Here is a 24,417-nt window from a genome sequence, read left to right on the forward strand (position 1 = left end):
TGTAATTTTGTTAATCACTGCCTTTGCATGTATTTATAGTTTTCTCATAGCCAAACCAAACCTATGTCACAACACATGTCTTTAGCATCTTTAACAGAACTAGTCTGTTTTTCTTTTGTCTTTTTTTCATGTTCTGGTCTCACCTGTTCCAGCATCTGTCCATCATTTCATTCTCACTGATTCTGTCAAACATAACGCACAGAAAGTCAGTTGAAGTTTTATTTCTGGATGATATTCATCGGACAGCTTCTTTTTTTTTTACAGCAGTTGGTCGTTAGTAGTAATCCAGGCAGGATTCCTGTCAGTAAGGAAAAGACTGCCATCCAGTGGCATGTAGTGGTCTAACAGCAGAAGGGATTTTTTTTTTTGAAAAAAAAAAAAACTGTGAAGCTTTACATATTCCTGACATATTTTAGTGCTCAAATATATTTAGCAGATGTACCTGACATCTATGTTCCATTTGGCTGGGAACTCTACCAACCATCCATCCATCCATCCATCCATCCATCCATTGTGTTGATGGATGGATGGATGGATGGATGGATGGATGGATGGATGGATGGATGGATGGATGGATGGATGGATGGATGGATGGATGGATGGATGGATGGATGGAGCCATCTCAACAGGCTCAATGTGATCATGTTTCATCAATTCTGAACTTAAACTTAAAGCATTTCACAAAAAACAAACGATAGACAAAGAATATAACTTTATTTGTTCCATCACAAAAGTCTGGCTGATGTTAGGAATAATGAAACTATCTGTCTGTTGCCTTTTAGCTGCCTTGAAATTCTGATAACATGGAAAACCAAATTGGACCCTTACAGTACCAGACGAACAGAAAACATACAGAAAGCTCAGGTTTTTTAAAACACATGTTCAGATCCGAGCATGTTTAGAAATATCAGAGAAATATATAAAAGCAACAGGATACAGACAGTCTGGAGACAAAGCAAGGATTTGTGATTTATAAGTCTATTGATGCCTCACTTTGACAGTTTTCTCCAATCAAGCCATAAAATGTTTGCACACCCCTGTTAGTGGGTTCAAAATTAGACAATGATAAATCATCAGAACCTTTTATGTCTTTAATATAATTTTCAGTACTTCCTGTACAGTTCAACTGCAAAACCAACAAATCTGGTGCATTTCACATCTCCAGGAAGCTGGAGTTGAAAATTGATTTTACTTTTTTCAGCATCACACAAGGTTCAAGCAGACATTCAAATAAACATAAAAATGGCTTCATAAGAAAAAAAACATAAATTTCTGGCATCAGAGAGCAGAACTAACTCTGACAGAAAGCTTGTTGGGTCACCTGAAGAGGGCTGAGGGTCTGAAAACTGATTTCATCTCCATCTTGTTTCACCAAGAAAAGTAGAAATGTTGTTGAAAAGTCATGTATAAAATCCCTGTAAGGTTCTACCAAAAAGGTTAAATGCTGAAATGAAAGCAAAGGCTACGTCAGCAAATTATTGTTTTAATATTGTAAACACTAGAGGTGGGCGAATCCATCCAAGGTATCAATAATATGGATCCCAAATTGGTATCAGGACTGGATCAATAAGTTTCAGATTCACTCTTGTAATTTTATTTCATTTTCATGCTGTAGTTTATCTACCTAAAAAGATTTTGCTTTGATAATTTTTGCACTTTGTTTTATAAAAAAGTAAAGACAACTATTTTGGTTTTCTATTGTTTTTGTGTATCATGTTAATATATTATTTGAGCATTAGCCACCTATAAACCTGTAAAAATTCTGTCCCAGGTTTTCACAAAATAGTTCAAAAGAAACATAAAAACAACTTAAGGTCAAAGGTTTGATGATATATCAAACCTAAATAATAAAAAGTATCCATATCGGTATCGATATCAATATTATTGATATGGGACATGGATTTACTTTGATTTGCATCAATAACAAGTAAATAGGTTTATTGATGTGTTTATTCAGTTAAATTATAATTTAGAACTGTCACATCAAAGGCTGAAGGTTTTGGAATGATTTGATAGTCTCATTTTTTCTTTTCACTCTAACAGGGGTCGTCTGTACTCTCTGTGGCCTGTTGGTTTTTCTGTACATATGTAGAAACAAAGGATATTTTCTGTAAAACTGAGACAAGCTCTCAAAAACCTTGAACATGACAGTCTGAGGTTCTTCAGCTGTCTGCAGCTGTTTGGAGTCAAAAGCATCGAAGCAGAAGTCCTGACAGAACACAGAACAGCTAAAGCAGACACAAAGACCAAAACCTATCAGCAGATCAGATGATCTGTGTTGTTGATTCCAAACGAGTAGAAGCAGGACGAGGCGCGTATGAAGAGGAGGAAACCTCTGAGTCAGGAAATGAAACTGGATCTACCTCAAAGATTAACACTGATCACCTGGAAGCTACAGTAGCAAAGCGTTCAGGGAAGCCGTGGATTGGCTAACCGCTCTCAGAAAAGACAAGCTGAGCCTCTGGTGCCGAGTGAGAAAGCAGGAAGCGTCAACAATCAGGTCCACCTTCCTTAAATTCCCCATCACTTCGGCTTCCCGTCTACACTGCGATCAATAATCCCTGCTGCTGGACACGCCCTGCTCAGCCCGCCGTCAGGTCGGGCTTCGGCGGCGGCTCCAGGCCCTCAGCAGCTTCGCTCAGCTCATCCAGTAGCTCTGTGAAGGCCGGGCGCCGGAACGACTCCACCTGGGAGCAGCAGAGACAGGAAGCTGCATGAGGCCACAGTCAGGACAGATCCAATCTGTCACTGTGCCAGGATGAACCCAGATCATTCATCAAATTCATGATCTCCATTTTATTTGTCTTGTAATCACCCCATAAAAATAAATAAAGTTTTACACAGATACCATAACGCCATTCATTAAACCAGAATATTACTGAAATGCCCTTTTATTCCAGGAACTATCACTGAATCACATTGTATAAATGAATTCAGCACAGACTGGTGTTTTCCAGCTTACATTTATGTTAATAAACATGATGATTTTCAGCTTGATGAAAACATGACATTTAAAACTAGAATATTACATCAGACCAATAAAATAAACATAATTTATTACAAAAATGTGGGTTTAAAGGTTGTTCTTTGCAAAAGGTAATTTTAATCTGACAAACGAGCCTCATCAGAAAGAATACTCAATTTATTAAATTGGACTGTTAGATTCAAACTTTGCATTCAAGTAATTGATTATTCCGATGATTAATTGAATAATCAAGTTAAAAAAGTCGACACATCCTGCAGACATTTCATTTAACCATTAAGCCTTTTTATACATCATCAGAAGTAAAGTAAGAGATGCAAATGTTCTTTGGGCAGAACATACTTACAAGCAAAAGTTTTTCTTTATCTTAAATGCAAAATGTTTATTTTTTTTTGTTCAAATTTGGTCTAATTAAATCCTTATAAAAGGATGTAGAAAATACAGATAATTTTAATGAAGGGTTTCATTTGGTCACTGTAAAAACTTGTCCGTAGGAATGAGTGTGTGCATGGTGTTTTGTGGTGTGTGTCTCTGTGTTGTCCAGTAGTGGAGTGCAGATCTGTCCATGTCCCGCCATGGTGACCCTAAATTTAATATTTTAATTTAAGTTCCGATTCGGAGCAGACAAATGATCATCTGACTTTTTTCTTTCCTTCTTTTCTGTAAGGATAGTTTCTTCCATCTACATACCATGCAGCAGCTGGCTGCTAACTCCAGGAGGCGCTGTGGGCAGTCAGGAACCAGCTCACCAAACGCCTTCACATCCAACCCGTAGTCCTGAAACACACCAACAGTATCATCACTGTGGCCAGGCTAGAGTGCAGTGAAACATTCATGTCTGAGCACCGCTGGGTAATCCCTGCAGCTGGTGGTTCTGGTCTTTACCAGGGTTCTGGTTCTGGACTGTACCTGGGTTCTGGTTCTGGTTCTGGTTCTGGACTGTACCTGGGTTCTGGTTCTGGTTCTGGACTGTACCTGGGTTCTGGTTCTGGTTCTGGTTCTGGACTGTACCTGGGTTCTGGTTCTGGTTCTGGACTGTACCTGGGTTCTGGTTCCGGTTATAGTCTGTACCTAGGTTCTGGTTCTGGACTGTACCTGGGTTCTGGTTCTGGTTCTGGACTGTACCTAGGTTCTGGTTCTGGTCTGTACCTGGGTTCTGGTTCTGGTTCTGGTCTGTACCTGGGTTCTGGGGAGGATCTCTGGGTCGGCCGGGATCCTGGCCAAGATTTCACACAGAACGATGCCGAAGGAGAAAACATCCACCTGAACCAAGCAGCAGATTAATCAAACTGATGTCGACAACATAAAGCTCCACATTTCCATCTGTCAGTTCGGTCAGTTAACACCTAGTGGAGACCGAGAAAGGTTGACCTGGATGAGTCTTCTTACACAGTTACAGTGTTGACATTTACTTCATATGTTGTGGAATATTATAACATAGAAAATGTATCTCTGGCATTAACAGTTTTTAAAGGCTGCTAGTGGTAAGTGTCCACTTCTAACAGAGCGAGTTGAGCGATCATTTTCAAGGCTGGGTTTAGGCATCAGAGCATAAAGAGCTACATAACTATCACCTCGGAAAATCTAAAAATACAACTTAATACAATACATTAATTTGAAACATTAAAGCATTTAAAGTAGAAAGTATCCAGACAGGAAGTTTATTATGAATTTTGTAGGCCTTATCATAGACGCTGTGGGTTCCAAAACTTCCTTAGTAAGAGAGCAGACAGGCAGTACGACATGGCTGTGAATATCATGCATGAAGATTCCAAACAGAAGATGACAAATTTGACCTAATTTCATGGTAAACACACATTATTTTTGCTTCAGCCTGCAGCAGGTTGTGATAAGTCAAACGAGAATCCAAAATAACTCCTAGATATTTATAAGTCAGGACAGCAGAAGGAGGTTTGGTAATGAAACGTCTTTTTTTCTACATGAGAAAAAAATTCATGCACATAGTTTTTTTTTATAAATATTAATAGTCAAACAATTATCTTGTAACCAGTTGCTGAAGATCTCCATATAACTGACTGTTAACAGATTGAATATTTGAGCCAGATAAAAAAAAAAGAACAGTAGCATCATCATGTATTAAAGCTGCAGTACATAACTTTTAGAAAAAAAGTATTTTTATTTTTTATTTTTACATATTTGTTGAAACTGTCATCACATTATGAGACAGATAATCTGTGAAACAGTTGACCTTCTCCCTGTGATGACTAGAAACAACCAATCAGAGCCAGGAGGAGGAGATGTCAATCACACTGTGTGTGATTCTGCTCATTTTACTTCCCCTATGCTCTCTGATACACTGCAGCTAGCAGAGCCTGTGGTGATAGCTCAGGCTAGTTTGCTAACTAGCCTGAGCTAGTTTTTCCTGTAACAGTAAGTTTTCCTGTAACAGTAAGTTGTTTCTCTATCATTAGCATGCTAATGGTTGTTTCTCTACCATTAGCATATTTAGCAGTGAGTACATGAGGTTGATTGACAGTGCTAAGCCCCTCCTCCTGGCTCTGATTGGTTGTTTGTGTTCAGGAGCTTCAGAAGACAATATTAGCTCAAGGAGGAAGTGGAGGAGTTTGAGCTTTTACAGATGATCTGTCTCACAGCATACTGCAACAACATGGTGACAGTTTCAACAAATATGTAAAAGAAATTAGAGAAGCTACATACTTCAGCTTTAAAGTATTGGAGTGCTTATATATTTTGGGAAGGTCATTAATGTATAATAGAAAACACATTGGGCCCTAGGAAAAAACATTTCCAATGTAGAAAAGTTTAAAAGAAGTCCAGTTTTGTAGGGGAATAGAAGCTCACAGGAGGAATGCTTTAACTTCCTGCACACAGAACTACAACTCCTTCCTGGGAAATGACTGAGGACTCACCTTGCGGTCGTATGGCTCTCCTCGGAGCATCTCGGGGGCCATCCAGAAGGCCGAGCCCACCAATGACATCTTCCTGCCAGGATCCTTCACAGGCAGCTCCACCACTTCCCTCGCCAGCCCAAAATCTGTCACCAAGGCCTCCCAGCCCCGCGGAGTCACTCGGACCAGACAGTTCTGGAGGGACCGACGAGAAGAGAACCGCACCGTGAGAATCTGACAGCAGATGGCAGCATATATGTACAACTTAAAAAAATTAAAGCTTGATGGATTCATTATGTCATCATTGTTAGAGAGATGTTTTCATGGAGCAACTTCACATTTATCTGTCATCAAAGGCTAAGAGGTTCTGACTGTCAGAACCTTTTAACTTCACTAAATAATTCAACCGGACCACATGCAGAGGCCAGACCCAGTGGGCCGCCGTGGAGCAGGGAAACCTCCAGTTCACTGATCAGCTCTTCATCACTCATTTTGCTCTTTAATAAAATGCAACAGCTTTTAATGGAAACGGAACATGGGCTGTTTACAGTGTGGGAGCAGGAGGTGTGATGACAGAGAGAAGCAGGAAGTGGGAGATGTGATTGCATTACATTAAGTGGTCCCAGATATCTGTGTGATGTCTAATGGGAGCTTTTCATGTGGATTGATGGGTGAAAGCGGGTTTGCTCTGTGTGCGTTCAAATGACGTGGTTGTAGTCTGGCTCGGATACGAGAAACCTCTTCCCTCTGCTAACCTTTCATTACGAGGCCTGACGGAGGGAAAAACTTCACTTCAAGACCTGAGATCTAAATTTAGCAGATCCGTTTAGTCACTTCTTTGGCAGTAAAATCAACAGCTTTGGAGACAGAAATGGAAAGAACAGCAGACAAAAGGAGGAAACCCGAAATCTCCAAAGAGAAGGCGACTTCTCACAGCTTCACAGAGTCTGCGCCAGTTCAGGAGTCATTTCAACGTCACGAGCTGCGTTTCATTTAACAAATGTGTGCAAAACTTTGTCAACATTCTGCCAATGTTGGTAAAAACACAATTATGCAACTGCAGTGTTTCCATAAAATAAGAAACGCAATTAAAATCACACGGGAATAAATGTGTTCACACGATAAGTCATTAAAAATCATGCTACGCCGTCGTCCTCCAACTACTTCCTGTCATCGTCTTCTTCATGGTTTGCGCCAGCGGCAACATCTGATTGTTGATCATGTGATTTGTGTGATGCAAAAAAGTGTTTTCATTGCAGTTTTGCGAAATAAACTGGTTTACTTCACAATAACAATAACCTCATCCCACAAGTTTTTATTGAAAAACAAGAGTTTTTCCAAAACTGTCATGGTTTCATAAAGCAAATTTAATTTTGAAATTTTAAATTGCAGTCTATAGAAACACAACCATTGACATTTAGGAGTTTTGAAACCATGTAGTCTGAAACTTTATATATTTACCAGATGGTGATCAGAACTGGACGATTTTCTAGCCTGATTAAACTCATAGTAAGAACCTTCAAAATTCTGATCTAGTTAGTGTTTTGTAGTAAATGCACTATAAGTAAGCATTATCAGATCTAACAACACTCTTCAGTGTGGATGCTATGTCTAATAAAAGGACTGAGGTAACCATTTTCAAAATCATTGAGGTAACAGAGGTGAACACACGAGACTGAAATAATACTGAGCAAAAAAATGTGGTAATTTATTGTTTTTAGAGTTTAAACATTTTTGCCGCAGGAGCTGAGATCAGCTCAAAAGTACTTGTGGGCCCAAAAGAGTAAAAGTCAATGAGTAAATGTGGTCCTAGTTACTATGACAACAGAAGGAAACCAGAAATCTTTGAAAAGATGATTACTTTATGTTGCATCTTACATATTTGTAAGTACATTTTAACTGAAAAGTCAAACTTTTGTCAAAATGTATTAAATTTAATACTATGCTGTGGTCATAAAATCAGTCCAGGGGCCACAAATGGCCCTGGGGCTCCAGTTTGAACACAATGGTTTAGACCAGGGGTCCCCAAGATACGGCCTGCGGGCCGGATCCAGTCTGCCTCCTCATTTCGTCCGGCCCCCTGAACAATACCAGAGAGCATTCAGTGTTTTTTTTCATATATATGTGGATTTTTCTTCAACCACCAGGGGGGCTCTTGAGCAGATATGAAACTTGGTTTCCCTCAATGGAATATATACTAGTCAGTACCAGTCACCGTTTCGCTCACGGTTTATTTCCATTTGCATTCTGGGTAAAGATCTATCTACAAACGCGAATATGTCGTCGGAAGTAATCCAGTCCCCCGCGCCCCCCCCCCACACACACACACACCCGGTCAACAAAAGTTTTCTAAGGTTTCTTTCTTGAAAAACTAAGACCGGCCCCCAACCAGTAAAGGGAACAGTTATATGTGGCCCTCGCAGGAAAAAGTTTGGGGACCCCTGGTTTAGACCATTTTCACTTTGTCTACAGAAATCCAAACTTTCTATTCTATCTGGATCAGCAGGTTTTGCCTTGTAGAGGTTTGACGCAAACCAACAACTCTAGAGAATTAGACTGGAGCCAAGTGAGGAGCCACTGGGTGACAGCCAACAGTCTGCAGTTAGCAACAATCTATTAACATAACAACAGAGGCTGTCATGATGTTGCTTTGCATTTCTGGTGGCTTCTTCTGGAAAGCCTGGCAACCGGAGGAGAGTCAGCACCTACACACAAGTTCACCCACGCAACAATTTATGGAGGCTCTTCAAGGCCTCATACTTTCACTGAGAATAAACACGCAAACAGAGACTTCCTTCAATGTACAGCGAAGGGTCAGTGCTGGAATTAATTCAGGTAAAATGCAAAACAAACTATAAACATAGAGCTGGACAGATAGAGACCCCCTGTGCAAATATTCATATCTGTGTGCTTACTTCCAGTCTCAGAGCTAAAGTCATGCTGCGGGCAACAAGTGTATTATTTCCACAGCATATGGGTCACACTTGTTTCTCCTTAATTTATACAAGAACAAGCATGCGGCATTAAGCAGGTAGGGAATAGAAAGTAATCTTTTATTCAAAAAGAACAAAAAAGTCAAGATGCATCAGTTATTTTTTGTCATGATAGCCACGTTCTGAAACAAAACACCTGGGTGCATGAAGAGGAAGACGCGTTTAAGTCATGAACCAGAACTAGTGGAACATTACACAAAAGTAAGCCCAGCTGTTGTCTAATGTTGCCCTCAAAACATTAAGTAGACACTATTCTGTCCAAAGAACTGAAAACGTGTCTCACAAACACAACTGAACTTGTTCAGAAACGCAGTAAAACCATAGAAACATGAGAATACTGATGGTCACATAAAAATCTGCTTTAACAATAACTTCTGAGAATCAAAATAAAACACATGAAGAGAGAGCGGTGTGTGGAGCAGTTTGGGGTACAGCTAGCAACTGGTGGTGTGGAGGGGGGTGGCAAGGACCACTGAATAATGGAAGCCTAGGAAACACAATCTATTAGCCAAATTATTGCATTCATTTGATTAATTACTTACATATATTTTAAGACGTTAAATATTTTGACACAGTTAATGAAATGTTCTTTTTTAACACACAAAAGCCCTGAACTGGAACCTTTGTATTGTGTTTCTGTTACGCCTGAAAATCTGACAGTTTGTTAGTTTGAGTCCCCAATAATTTCAAGATGAATGTAGATTATTTTAAATTGTTTGTTATTTGTGAAACATTTTATTCTAACTAAACTGAAAGTGGACTTTTTGATTTTTAATACCTGGTAAGTAACCAATCAGTTCTTGTCCTGTCTGATGTGATGACTCTGATGTGTCATCACACCACCTACTTCGTCAGGTGTAAAAATATTTCCAAAACTCAGGTTGTTGGACATCGTCTCCAGTTTTGATGACAGAGCTGTCTGAGTTCTGGTTGCAGGTCTGGTGATCTCACCTTTGAATTCAGATCTCTGTGGTAAATGTTCTTGTAGTGCAGGTAGATCATTCCTCTGCTGATGTCACAGGCCAGGTCCACCTTCTCTCTCCAGCACAGAGGAACATCTTTCCTGGCCAGAAGCTCCTCCAGGCAGCCGCCGTTTACATACTGAAACATGCAGCCAGTGTTCAGGTTAAGGGCTGCGTAAAAAAAAACGCATCACACAAACAGAAGTTTACACCTAATGGGTGATTAGCCCATTATGTGTAACCATAACCATAATAAGTACTCATGCTGTCTGACAAGCCCTATCATGTCTGTCGTGAAGGCACCCAGAGAGACCAAACACAAGATTAATTGGACCAAGTGACCTAAACACACTGCATAGGTTGATCTTGATGATGTGGATGTTTTCACTAACAGAACTGTGAGACTCACTTCTGGATCACAAGTACACCACTTTAAAAAAAAGCTAAGAAAATCCAGAGGATTTGTCACTTTGGACAATGGAGTTAAACATGTGAGCTTTTGTCCAGTCAGTGGACCTTCATGGTCCACAGTGAAGACTTGCAGGTCATGACTCTCAAACCTTCATCAACAGACGATTATCTGCTGTCTGGCCAGTAAGGGTGCACCAATTTATCTGCAAGCCGATTTTCATAAAGAATTTCTTTAAAAAATGATAATGAAGAATTCACATTAAAAGTAAGAAACTAGAACACATTGGTTGGATGACAACAGTTTCATGGTGATCATAGTATATCAGATCAACATTTCTTATTTCTTGTCTTCGTAATAGAAAAAGCTAATAACAAAAACGTATTAACGGCAAACATGAGAAGCAGAAAGCAGAACTGACCTCCAGGATGGGGTACAGTTTGTCTTCTTTCACACAGATACCCAGATACCTGAAACAAAGAAGGGATTTTATTTGTGCCTTTATTCCTAAGCCTGTTAACTCACATACGGCAGTGCTGACTTTTGTCTGTCTGGTAACTATTAACATATCATATTGTCACCTTCCTAAAATAATGGCCCAAGTCATTTTTTTTTGCCAAAAAAGACTTTTTTCCCCCATAAATCATCTTTAGGCAAAAAGATAACATACCAAAAAAAACTTTATTTTAGACAGGTGACCATTTTATTAATACCGTGTCTCATATTTTTAAAAGAAAATTATGTATGTTGTCTGAAAGTTAAGGTTTTGTGTTTGTCATAATGGATAAGGAAAGGAAAAGGCCACATGTGGAGAGACTGTCTCAAACTACGTTGCTCTCAGCAGACTAAGGAGGTTTTAGATGAGCCGTGGTTGTTGAGCTGAGGGTCGGTGCTTTCACCTGACAACGTTGGGGTGAGAGAGCTTCTGCAGCAGGCTGATCTCTCGCACGATGCTGTCTTGGTCCACATCATTTTTGTAGATCTTCACTACCATCACCTTCCGCGTAGTGCTGTGAACCACCTGAGAAGCAGCGGCATGCTTTAGACAGAGGAAACCCTTCCTGTTTGCTTTCTGAAAGCCGTCTCAGTAGACAACAACTATTAATGCACCTCAAGAAAAATGAAAAGCAAAAGTAAGAACAAGAAGGACTGGTTAAAACATAGATTGGTACGACTGAGTGAGAATGACGCACTCCACTAAGTTGTAATTACATTTCCAAATAACAGAAGCAGGAAAAAGTAAAGTTAACTGTGATGAAGAATAATGAGGACGAAAAGAAGAGGCTTTAAAATGAAGGTGAGAAAAAAAACAGTTAGGACAGAGAACAAAGTCTGCTTCTCAGCCGAGTTCTGCCTGGACAAATTCAACCTCTAATTATTCCAAATGAACTCCTCAAACTAATTCCAGCTCATTTCATCAGCAACATTTCTGACAGCTTGCTCTCCCTGTTGCTGTGCAGCAAAATTAGCTTCAAAATGAGAATTATGTAAGGTGGGAGAATTTTGTGCCCACACAGTTTCTAAAGCTGGTGGGCCAATCACAGAATGGCAAGAATGTCCTTATTAAGAGGCTCAAACAAAGCCAGCTTTGATGGCAGCTCAGATGCAGAGCAGCAACGTGTAAATCAGGGGGAGGACGGCGAGACGGAATACCTTGTAGACTCTGGAGAAGAATCCGCTCCCGATGAGTTCAGCTCGGAAGTTTTCCCAGAACTCCAGTTTGCGTACGGCCGTGCGGAGCTTCTGCCAGCGGTCCACATGGCAGTACCTGTCTGAAGACTCGCCATACAGGGTGGGACTGCTGGGCTCCGAGGACGAGTCCACATCGCACATCCTGGAGACGTCTGCTGGGAAAAAGAGAAACACGCAGATGTGGGTCGTCATGTGCATACAAAAACTCTGCTGCACAGCATGTAAAATTACAAACAGGATGCTAAGTACATCAAGCAAAAAAAAAATCATAAAAGCACAACATGTTTAAAAAAAGATATTTTAATTATTAGTTTTGTGACAGTTTGAAAAACTGAGAATTTACAAGTATGTCGGCAAAGTTACTGGGGCCCTACACATGTGAAAAATGAACATAATTCAATTTTATTAGCATTTTTACTCAATCTGATGTCTTCATTGTTGAAGCAGAATTTCCACTGCAACTAAAACCGATCAAGGCGTCACAAAAGAAGACAAGCAAAAGGGCAATTGATGCATTTATCAGCATGAAAGCGACCCTGGATGAAAGAGAAGCTCATGAAAGGCCCGGCCTCACCATCCACTTATTAACTGCATAGATGAGGCAAAGTGCTTCCACTCTACAGGCAGAAACAAAGATGCTGCATCATGTGAGGTTTCAGGCAGAGACTTGTAGCTGTGATTTTTTTTATGGTAGCGCCTTGATGAAGAGGGGAAACGTTACGTCTCTGGATAATCTGGATAATATTACAAAATTATACATTTTTATTCAAAAGGTTTCAGTCTAAACTTCAGCATGTCTTTCCTCTCATACATGTACATGAGCGTAGATGTTTTGTGAAATTTATGTGTTTGGTGCTTGGATGGTTCTGAGTGACCTGGTGACATCATAATGTAGAGCTGTGTATCATCTGCATAGTTATGGCAGCTAAACTCATTTTGTGTGATAAGCATATAGATATTGAATAACAGGGGTCCACATTCTCCACGTGACTTCGATGAGATGCTTCATATTGAAACAGAGGACAGTCAAAGCTTTCAATAACATCCACATGAATAACATCCACCAGCACTGTGGATCTTCCACAGACTGTGGAAGATCCACAGTGCTGGTTCTGTTGGACCTCAGTGCAGCATTTGACATCTTATTGAAACGACAGGAGAGTTCGGCTGAACTCTCTGGTCCGGTACTAAAGAATACGTAATGCATAAAAGGCCATTCTCAGTACGGTGGTGAGTACAGAAACCAGACTGAAAGACATCAAAGCAGTTAGTTATAGTTTGAAAGCTATTTAACAGTTTAAACAGCTTCTCCAATAATTTTGCTGATGAATGGAAGGTTGGAGATCGGCCTGTAACTCTGCAGTAGGAAAGTTAAGGAAAGTTGTCAGCATGACATCAAGACAGCAGAAAGAGGAGCTTAATGAATAGCTTTTATATTTAAGTAGTTGAAATTGAGTAAATTTTTTCTGCATTTATTATGTCTGGGCATAGTATTGATATTCAATTTAGTGTGGATGGGCACATGAATCTTCTATTTTTTATTTTCTCTGCAAAGAAGTTGGCAAATTCATTGCAGGTCATTTTTGGTGGTTTGGTCACAGGAGGGTTTGTGAGCCTGTCAACTGTTTCAAATAAATCTCGAGTATTGTTAATGTGTGGTTTTTTTTTTATGAATTCCCCAAAGAATGTTCCCCTTGCATGTTTTAGTGTTGAGTGATAGCTTTGCTGTCTTTCTTTGTAGATTTCATAATAAACGTGAAGTTGAGTTTTACACCATTTACATTCGGCCCAACGACAGTTTGCACATCTCCATAGAGATTTGTTTCTACCAGACACCATCTACACCTCAGTACAATCAATAATATCTGAAACTTTAGAATGGATGTCATCTACCAACACACCTACATGATTATAGCATAAAGGTGAGGAGGAAGAGAAGATTTGATTAAAAGTTTCTGCAGTATTGTTGGGAAAAGAGCGTTTTGAAATAGTATCTGTTCTACTAAGTGAGTCAACAGTGACTGTACTTTCAAAGATAACAGAGAACAATTGTGCCTGGAAAACACTCAGGTTATCTTTTGTCTGATTAAAATGAGTTGGAGTATCTAAAACTTTTTTTTTCACAACACTCTATATTTCTTTGGTTATTCTCAATAAACCTTTATTTTCACATCTTTTTCCATGTTACTGTAATTTTTTGTGTGCCTGTGCTGAACCATTAATTGTAGCTGAAACGCTACTAATAATTGTTCTCCTCTCAGGTGAGTCCTGACCTGCCTTCATCCTGACCTTCGCTCGGCCATAGTGAGCTAGCGTGACAGCAGAGTAGGTCAGACTCTGTTCACTCTACAGTCACAATGACGACGGTGGAAAGCGCACGCTGACACGCTAACACAATCAACAAGCTTTTAACAATCAAGTCGGGGGACTCTCCCCCAGCTATTCATGCTGCTTTTGTTCATTTGGCTTCAGACTAAACAATTATAGCTGAAATGCTGTCTGAGAGAAATGCTTACAGTGCAGCCATTGAATCTGTCACTCTGTGCCTCTCTTCTCTCCTTTGTTTCGTCATCTTGCCTGCTTTTCTGTCCTGGCTGTTTGGTCTCCACTTTTGTTTTTGCTTTGATTTCTTCTCAAGTGATAACTTTTTGCACTTTGTTCATGAAGGACAAGATGCACACAAATATGTTTTTCTATTGTTTCTGTTTGTCATGTTAATATGCTAAGTAGCACCTGCAGCTGTACAGCTGTATGCACTCTGCATATCTTGAGATTTTCCTCTAAATAAAAAAAATTGGAGAAATTATTGTTATTGGAATTATAGTTATTGGATTTTTTTTATGATTTAACCCTCTTTACCATTAACAAAATTGTGGAGAAAAAAGTTATTTTGTGTCAAAACATCCTGTACATAATCCACATCTCTATGTGTCTGTAGGGTGGGCACCTGGCCGTCCTAAACATAAGTCTTATTGGTCAGTTTACTTTTGTTTATTAGGTGGCTTGGTGATCTTTATGTAAGCTAAATGTGACTATACAGTGAAACTAGCTAAAAATGAGTAACTGACTTGTCTCTCGCAGTCCTAAGAGGGGTTGTGTGAACTTTTTACGTTTGCGTGGTTATGGCTTGGTTGCCGGTTTCACACCTTTTTATTGGGGGAGGGAGGTTTCGCATACTGAAGAGCTGACGGGTCACTCAGTTGGCCGACAGTGACATCTGCTGCGCTCTTCCTGAGCATCGCGCTAAGACTGCAGGAGAGTTAAACTGTGTTCTTGTGGGTCAGGTGCAGTGATAGTTTTGTACCTATCCTCCCTTAATATCCTGCAGTCACCCCTGAATATGTTATTCATTTTTCAGACACCAATAACTTTGTCCAAATTCAGTACTATTTATTAACAATGTTTTTAAAGGAAGCCCATAAAAACACCAAGAGGTCAGAAGTTTAATGGCGTCAAACTTGAATTATATTAGTATCAGTAATACTGGTGCTATTTTTACCGACACCAAATATTTAGCATCGCATACCTCTAGTGTGAACAACAGAGCCTACTGCTTTCTGTTTGTGCGACTAATTAAATTCAAACGAATTAACTTTCTAAAAGAAAATAAGAGATTAATTTATAGAACAGTATTTCTACGTTTTGGTTTCCACTTCGTCTCTCCATCCAAACATGGGGACCTTATCTCTAACACCATGTCTGGGTCAGAAACTGTTCTTTTTTTGAAAGTTTGGTTCACTTCATACTGAAGTTACATTACACCCAAGTGGACTCTAATTGGTTACATGGTGACTTCTGAGAGCAATAGTTTGAAGCAAATTCCATTTAAGGGTGTCAAAGCAAAGAGGTCTGTGTATACATTACTCCAAATATATTTTTGTTCCATTTTTGTTGTGTCTGTATAAAATCCCAACAGAATAGATTAATGTTTTGAGGCATCGGATGGCCTGGCAACAGCTTGATCTGTCTGTTTTTCTTTTCTTTACAGACTGAGTGGGAAGGTTAGACAAACAGTGAGCACTGAGCCTGACCTGTCAGGGCAAACAAGTAATACCAAGGTTTTCAGAGACCAGATGGTGACTTCCTGGAAAGGCTTCCACAGCACCCATTAAAGTTCCACTGCCAACACCAAAGCAAGACTGTTTTCCCTGGAGCTAAGTATACAAACATGAGGACTATGGAGAGTCTTCTTGCATTTTACTTTAAAGTACATGTCCTGTTTGAAGTGGTCAGGGAACGTCACATCATGAGGTGATGTCAGGGTGGTTGAATCTAAAATTCTCACTGGAAGTGATCATGATACAAGTCAAGTGTGTGGAAAAAAAAACAAAAACAAAAAACAAAAACTAAGCTGTGTCTCGTTCCACCAAGAAGGTGTAAATAATACCAGCGGCACACATAGCACTGCCTGACTGCCTGGCTGTCGTCAGGCAAGAAGCACTTAATAGAAAATGTGGACTCTCAGTCCATCTTTTCTTAGTTAAGACACTGCAGACTGAAAACACCCAGCAGGCCGAGCAGTATAACCCTGAATCATCTACAGCAGGGGGTGCCCAAAGTGGGTCCTCGAGGGCCTTCATCCTGCACATTTTAGTTCTTTCCCTGGTGGTAGTAACAACCTTTTCAGTATGTCAATTGTTCTTCTTAGACCTTCTAATGAGCCATCAGTTTATCCAGGTGCGTTAAACCAGGGAGAGAACTAAAACATGCAGGATGCCGGCCCTCGAGGACCCACTTTGGGCACCACTGATCTACAGCCATGCAGTCTTAAATTCAAAACAAAAAATCTACTAATCCCAGAGGGAAATTGAATGTTTTAACTTATATAACACAATTTTTTTCCCAAACCGATGACTCATTTTGTTATAGAGCAACATTCATTCACTGTACACTTGCATAGCTAGCATACAGAGTGATTCAAAGCACTTTGGTGGTCATGATTCCCAACCCAGAACAATAGGTGAGAGTTGAACTTTTCAGCTCAGCTCCTTTTCCACCAAGGCAAACCAGAGCACTGCCCTGAAAACACAGCGAACTCTGTAGACCAAACGACACATTTCATGAGAAACAGGGTACCTCACCCAGGAACAGAGGACGTTTCTCGTACCAGGCCTGGGGTTGAGAGCATCCTAGTAACTTCCTGATGGTTGAGTCTTAGCTCCTGACTCATTTTGTTATAGAGCAAAATGAGTGAGGTCCAATTTAAGGCTGGCCCAGCCTTAAAAGAGCCACTGTAATCCATCTCCTCATGGGCCCACCCCTCACAAACAGAAACGTTGAGGTCAGCTGGAACATGAGCCTGGTGGCAGGCAAGGTCAAGAGGCCTGTGCCTGCCACTTCACATAATTACAAAATGGTTATTTGTGGATCTCCATGAGAACTGATTCCTCAGTAACATGAGTTATGTACAGGAAAAGGTGAACGGACCAGTCAGGCATAACATTATGACCTGCAGTGACACCGGTACTGGTGATGCACTGTGTACTCAGTAATTTGAACTACAGTGGTTTATCTGTTGGACCAAACCACATGGATCAATGTATACTCTGCATGTGCATCAGTGACCAGTTGCAGAAAACCTCATGAGAGCCGAGGTTCTGGAGATGTTCTGACGCGGGTGTTACAATTTGTCAACACTTAAAGATTTGAGGACAATAATCTCAACTAGATATAAAGGGAATTATAAATAAAATTAGTTATTCTTATTCATATTACTGTTTACTTCTTGTCTTGTACATCCAGTTTAGGTTAGGTTTAGATTAGGTCACACCATTTGCATCTTTCTTAGGCTACACCATTTTGTAATTTCCCTTCAACATTTTCATGTTTGGAGATTTAGAGATGAAATAATTCCCAGAGATTCCAAAACCCTAATGAGGATGGAAGCATTTAGACACAACTCTATTATGGCTGTAAAATGTCCTGCTCTGTGGTACACCAACTAATAAGTGGTTAGTGTTGCAACCCAAGCTCCATGGGAGACACAACAGTAGAAGCTATGGGAAGGAAATGCAGCAGGGATACACCGTGGGAATGTTTAAACAATTTAATTTTGAGGAGATTATGCTAGCTACCACACCCCTTAAATCAGTTTTGAAACCAATCAGAAACTTAAGAATTAAGAGATAGGGAAATACATGTGGACTTTAATGATGCTTTTGAGATTTCAGTACTGTTCTCTGAACGTTGCATATTGAGACTTTAAGACTTAAGTCCTGCATTTAGGAACAATGTCCTGCAACTTTCTGGATGTTTCCAAATTGAATTCAATTCAGCTCAGTTCAATTGAACTCAAAAGGAAGTTGCATTTTGACAAAAAATACTAATGCAGACTAGAGTGTAAAGAAAGTTGTGAATTGTATTAAACTAAACTGAATCACAGCAATAAAACACACCATCTATACGAGAAACTCCTTTTGTTCTGTTGGTGGCTGTAAACATCATAAACCAAAGGTTTTTTTTTTTTTTTGCGTTCAGGCCTTTAGGGAATCTGAGACTGTCCACCCCTGGCAGCTTCTATCTCTGTGGTTAGGCAGCGAGCTAAAAAAATGGGCAGATTATATTACACAACAGAGTGACGCCCCGACCACTTTGAGAATGCCAGCAGACAGAGTGGGTTTTTTTGTTGTTTTTTTTTCCCAGCAAAGATCATTTCTCTCTGATAAACAATACGTCACTTGTACAAAATGATTGAGTGGGATGGAAAGGACGTCGGAGGTCAGGAAAATTGCAGAGACCACACAATGTATCGCTATTCCTGTCAACAGTTTCTTACCACTATGACAGCCCAGACCTCACCCAGAACTCAAGCCGAGCTGCAAAGTTTGTCGAGTTCATGCCATGTAGGAAAAATCATTTTTCATAGTGAGGGCCAGTTCAGTTGGTAGTAATGGACCCAATAACCATTACTGGATCAGATTTCAGGCTGAGGCCACCAGTGACATCACTAATTGTGCATAAGCAATTAGTGATGTCAATAAATGCTTCAAATACAGCAATACAAATAAAATACGTAAGTATTAGCATATTACTGGTGGGCCTGGTCTAAGAAGCCGGGAAGTCAGTTGAGAAGGAAACACATTTATGATCTTTGTTTATCTGGAGTGATAACAGTAATAATAACTGAGAAAAGTCCATAACTCAACACAGGATTAGGATGGAGAGTCAGAAGGCAACAGGGAAGCTAACTGCAACACAGAAAGCAACTTTATTTTAACTTTAATATTTATCTGCCTCTAGGCAGAAAAAAAAATAGAAACATCAGCAGGAATATTCAAAGTGTCATAAAAACACAGAGAGGCTGCTGGTGGGTCTAAGCATCATTCATGGGAATTTATCATGAGGATAATAAATCAAAATTCTTATCATAAGAAATTTATCATGATAAATGATACATGATAAGATAAATGTCCACCCTTACTCAAACATCAAAAATTGTTAGGTTGTCCTTGAAGAACATTTGTACAAACTGTCATGACTGTCTCACCTTCACCAGTTCCTACATTATTCAATTATGACATATTGCAGAAATTCATGGATTTATTACCGTACTTGAGTTAAAAATCATACTTCATGTATTATTATTTATTTAAACTCATATACTGGATCCATTATATAGAATTTGTTGACAGTTGTTTTTTTGTAAAAACAAAAAACAAACATACAAAAAAAAAAAAACAAACAAAAAAAAAAACATAGTAATAATGCCAACAAAAAATCCCCCGAATAATTTAAGAGCTTAAGAATATTTTAGGAGGCTTCAGCCTCGTAAATAAACCTTGTGATGCCACTGATCAGGAGTCATAATCTATCAACTAGATAGAATGATCATTCTAGATCATTCTGATCTAGAATGAATCCACTTTATTCATTCTAATAAAGTGGATTAGAATGAAACATTTTTTTCACAAAATAGAGTTTAAATAAATTTTACATGAAACGTGACTTTTATAACCAGAATTCACAAGTAGAGTTCAGTACATAGAAAGATAAACTGATTCACCATGATTTAAGTGCAAATGAGTTTGATTATAAGTACAAAAGAAGTAGGATAGGATGAAATGGCAACGCATGGGTACAGCATGAGTGGGGGAAAAAAATCCCAGATCAGAGCAGCTTTAGGTCATAATGGAGCATAACACCAGGGGAGATCATGAAGGATGATTACTGAAAACCATGATTTCCTACATAAAAAGGCCACATCGTTATGAAAACGGGCCTGAGCGGAGGGCAGGTAACAGGACACTACTCTGACACAACGTCTCTGGACATGTTCAGACATGCTGGATGCTGAGCAAAATACATCCTATTTCAGGACAATGCAGAGCTAAACATATTTGCAGTACAGTGCGTTCATCTGCTTAAAGCAGCATTTCATCCTGATTAAACACTCAAAGCAGGCAGTGAGATGGCTGTGATGCAGAAACATCAGGGCCTGTCCTTTAACTAGGCCACAGTTCAGGGTCAGAGAGATGAGAGGAGCTGAGCATCAATCCAAATATTTTCTTTTAGACATTCCTGACAACAACACCTTTGGCTGCAGTAGAACAATAAACCTTAAAGTGTTTCACAGTAACTTTGTAGTATGGACCAACACGAAGTAAATATGAGAACTTTGACAGAAAAGTAAGACTTTTCAAACATAAAAATTAAAAAGTGTGATATCCAATTGTAGTCCTCCCAACCCAATCAAAACATTGTCCAACCAGCTTTCAGAGAAGTTACACTTGCAGGTACTTTGGGGTTTTGTGTACATCAACAGACTGATGTGCACAAGATTTAGATTCTCACTACAAAAAGTATTTAGCATATGGGCCAAAAATATATTTGATTTAAGTTTGGTCTCATCTGATGTTCTTCTAACAGTTAGCTCTCACAGCAATGCTGGTGTGTTGCCTTGATTCTTTCATGTAGATTTAAGAAATCTTTATTTTCCTGTGGCATTATGAAGAAGCCGTTCTTCAACAACTAATAGTAAAGGAGTGCTCACTCAGAGTGGATAAGTACAAGAAACCTTCATTTTTAAATTCCTGAGTTCCTAGAATCACCCTAGAGCTGCTGGAGTTTATTTTTTTAAGAAATTTCAGAAAAAATGTTTTATGTGGAAATAAACTTTTGATTACGAGAGTTTCTGGCTTGATCAATGTAATAAATGGACATTATCTTACACCCTCATTCCTAGTGGGTCACCAGGGGTGCTGGTGCCTATCTCTCATGGTCAGCAGGTGAGAGGCGGGGTCACCCTGGACAGGTCACCAGGCCATGGCCAATAATTGGACCTTAGACTATTTTATTTCAAGGTTTATTGGCTCTAGCAGCCTTTATTTGAGAGTGATTAGGCAGGAAAGTGGATAATGAGAGAGGGGGAAGACATGTGGCAAAGGTCACCAGGCCGGGACTTGAACCTGTGACATATGCATGGAGGACTTGGCCTCCATACCTGGGTTGTGCTTTGCCCCTGCAGAACCACAGCACCTGAACCTTTGACTATTTTAAAAGTGTCTCTGTGGACCTTTAAGATTTATATTTGAGTAACCCTGATCTACACGCTCATAACTTCACTGAATGAAGTGACAAGTCATGGATTACAAATTTTTGGACCCTTTAATTTGGATGAAACAACTGAAGTGCAAAAAATTGATGTCTATTTGAATTGTAGCTTTTTTTACCTAGCCATATTTTCAAACATTTTTTAACTCAAAAACATGGTGGGCCTGTAAGTGACCCTATCACTGGGCTTTGCAGGTTTTCTGAGGGAGACCCCGAGTATCAGAATAATTGTGGCTAAATACAAGTGAAGTGCACACCACACTTTTTATCATATTAGTTTATCAGTAAAAGAAATTGCAAATCATCATCATTTCCTTCTGTGTCACACTTATGCTCCTTAGTTTTGGTCTGGTACACAAAATCTGAGAAAAGTGACAAAATGTTTAAAGGTCTGAGGTGCAGGAACAGTTTTATAAACCACTACAGTGTAAGGAAAGGCTGGAGAGCGTGTGAATACTTAAGTACTTACTCCACTGATTTAACATATTATTCATGTGCATCCTGTAGATGGTGGGGGTGAAACCACAGGCCTCTGCAGAAACTGAGGAGGAACCACATACATGCAACAACAAATGAGGACAGACACACAACCACGAAGCTACCTAACACACAGCTGGCAGGCAGAACACAGTGACAGCGAGGGAGCAGGAAGGCTGACTGGCGTCTCACGTCTGCACCGTCACAACAGAGATGAAATGTGTTAATACATGAAAGAGACAAGGGCGATGTCTGCAGAGCTTCAGTTACAGTTCAGTTTGAGTCCTGCAGCAGCCCGGCTTCATCACACCCTCACAGCCACGGCTCAGTGACAGGAAGTGCTTTCATCACGCTACTTCATCTAACCGACTACCAAACTAACAAGAAAAAAGCCAACTTTCACAGAGACTAAGACAAATATCTGACTTCCATGAAAAAAGTAACTGTTTCCTATCCTGGACCTGGTTAAAATGTTAACTTATTAAAGAGGCAGTGTTATGTCAAATCAACTTTTGAGTTTTACATCCTGACATTTTATTTCCTTATGTGTATTGTTTTGTGTGGTCATCCAATAATCAAAAACACACATGGACTGTTGCCTTGATACTTTCGTGCATGTTTGAGAAATCTTTTAATCTCCATGGCAACTATTCAACTGTGCAACATGCCTGGGTGAACCTAGCCCCGCCTTTGAAATGTAGCTCCTCCTCAGAGCTGCAGGTTCCCAGCTTCAGAGCTTCTGCCTCACAGAGCAGCCCTCCCCCACTCAGCTCCTTCAGACTAGTCAGAAGCATGTAGCAAACACTTGGTGGAACTGCATATCATACAGGCTACTTCTCACTGCAACGCTGGTAAAAAAAAAAAAAAAAAAAAACATTGTTAGAAGGAGTGTAGTGATGACTTCCTGAAGGTGAAGTTTCAGAAAGAGAAGGAGTTTTAAAGGAGACAGAGGCCCAATTGCAAGGCATTAAATATTAATGTCAAATTTATTTTAGGTCATAATTGATATATGCAGCACTTTTATGACAACTGAAGGTAATAGTAACTTGATTGTGCTATATAATGGCACTATAATACATAATACTGCCTCTTTAGACTGATTAAATAAAACTACAAATCCAAAGAGTCAAGACTGAAGAGGAACAGAACAGCCAGTTAGTAAAAGATTTGGAATATTAGTCTGGTTTAATTTTGCCATGATCCCTTTCACATATCCAATGTACAAAAAAAAATAATCTAGGTTCGAGGAAGAAGATCTGCACTTGAGACCAAACTTGCAAAGAAGTTAGGATGTTGCCTTGCTTAGAGGAAGCTGTTGTAAAGACACAGGAGCAGTTTGCAGACATTTAAAAGTTTCAGAGTCATGCACAAATATAAAAATCTAAAGAAATTTATTCAATAAGGTCAGTGTCGGGAGGCAGAACCTGAGAATTCTCTCCTCCCTTTCCCCTGTGGTTGAGCTCATTCAGATGGTCCACTGTCTGCACTGGGAGCCACTGCTGGGCAGCGTGTTAACTGGTCTGTGTTAACTGGTCCTCTGCATCATGTCAACTCACTCCACTTTTCTTCCTTTTTAAGGCTGATCTCTCTTGTTGGAAATAAAAGCCCAGAGTCAAAAGTTGCCCTTCCGTGGCAGAGCAGACTCACCTAGAATCAGCCTGTGCTCCGGGTGCAGCTGCAGGAAGATGAGCTCGGCTTTAGCGTGTCGATGGGAGCGTCTCCTCTATCCGCGGCAGCCCGGTCCGTGTCTCCCCCAGCAGCGAGCAGGACGTCGCTCAGATCCCCGCTGCTGACTTCGGAGCGTTCTGTGCGGCTGACGGGCCCTCCTTCCTGCGCATGCATGCCTCTGCGGTTGCCTAGGCAGCGGCTGCTCGAGAAGGTCGGGGGATGGAACTCCGCCCACACGGAGAACAGGACGCCGGCGCCGGGGGGCGGCCAGGTCGGACAAGTGCGATCTGCGGGTCTGAGCTCATGGGAATTGCTTCGAGGTCGATCATGCACAGTTCCAAGTTAGATTATTTTATTATTAATTTTTAAAAAAAAAGAAAGTTTAAAGAAAAAAAGTCTATCCAGAAAGAAATGTTTCGTGTGCTGTAAGGTCAGCAAATCTGTAACAGGAGTATTAAATGGTAATGATGTAAAAAATAAATAAAATAAAATAAAATAAAATAAAATAATAAATAAATAAATAAATAAAATATTTTTTTAATTCATGCAAAATTAGACTTTTTGATTAAGTTAAAACCAGAAGTTTATATTCACCGTCTAAAACACACATATAATCTGACCTAGCTTACTTTGCTTTAGCTCAGTTAAGCACATTACTGGTTGAATTGAAGCGGCTGCAGGAGTTCCCCCTGCGGTTGCCGGTTTGATTCCCTCGTCGTTTTTGACCCTAAGCAAGACACTTCACCCACCTTGCCTGCTGGTATTGGTCAGAAAGCCTCACATATCAGACTGTCCCAAGTGTTGCAATCGACAA

General features: G+C 39.9%; 1 protein-coding gene across 3 annotated transcripts; it reads right to left on the reverse strand.

Annotated features, from left to right (window-relative positions):
* Nucleotides 1–697: 697 nt before the first annotated feature.
* On the reverse strand, nt 698–24,311 carry LOC106912527 (dual specificity testis-specific protein kinase 1). 3 transcript variants are annotated; one of them, XM_088009126.1, is made up of 10 exons: nt 23,583–24,311; nt 21,928–21,999; nt 11,871–12,064; nt 11,117–11,238; nt 10,639–10,687; nt 9,798–9,947; nt 5,875–6,048; nt 4,163–4,246; nt 3,674–3,760; nt 698–2,687 (listed from the first exon to the last, which is right to left on the reverse strand). In XM_088009126.1, exons 2-10 carry the CDS (start codon nt 21,956–21,958, stop codon nt 2,583–2,585), a joined length of 996 nt encoding a protein of 331 aa, XP_087865252.1. In that variant the 5' UTR covers nt 21,959–21,999; nt 23,583–24,311; the 3' UTR covers nt 698–2,582. The 3 variants fall into 3 exon arrangements, with proteins under 3 accessions (XP_087865252.1, XP_087865254.1, XP_087865253.1); XM_088009128.1 differs by lacking the exon at nt 21,928–21,999 and having other exon boundaries at nt 23,583–24,309; XM_088009127.1 differs by lacking the exon at nt 21,928–21,999 and having other exon boundaries at nt 11,871–12,061; nt 23,583–24,306.
* Nucleotides 24,312–24,417: the final 106 nt, after the last annotated feature.

This window comes from Poecilia mexicana, unplaced genomic scaffold, assembly GCF_051168715.1.
Source record: "Poecilia mexicana isolate PSO_F unplaced genomic scaffold, ASM5116871v1 scaffold_9, whole genome shotgun sequence".
In the NCBI taxonomy this organism is placed as follows: domain Eukaryota; kingdom Metazoa; phylum Chordata; class Actinopteri; order Cyprinodontiformes; family Poeciliidae; genus Poecilia; species Poecilia mexicana.

Excerpts from the sequence above, each read along its gene's own strand:
- LOC106912527 (XM_088009126.1), bottom strand. The coding sequence starts at position 21,958 with ATGCACATGAATAATATGTTAAATCAGTGGA. Across the intron at positions 9,948-10,638 it reads AACTGTACCCCATCCTGGAG|TATGTAAACGGCGGCTGCCT; the intron begins GTCAGTTCTGCT and ends TGCATGTTTCAG. Across the intron at positions 2,688-3,673 it reads TAGCAGCCAGCTGCTGCATG|GTGGAGTCGTTCCGGCGCCC; the intron begins GTATGTAGATGG and ends TGCTGCTCCCAG.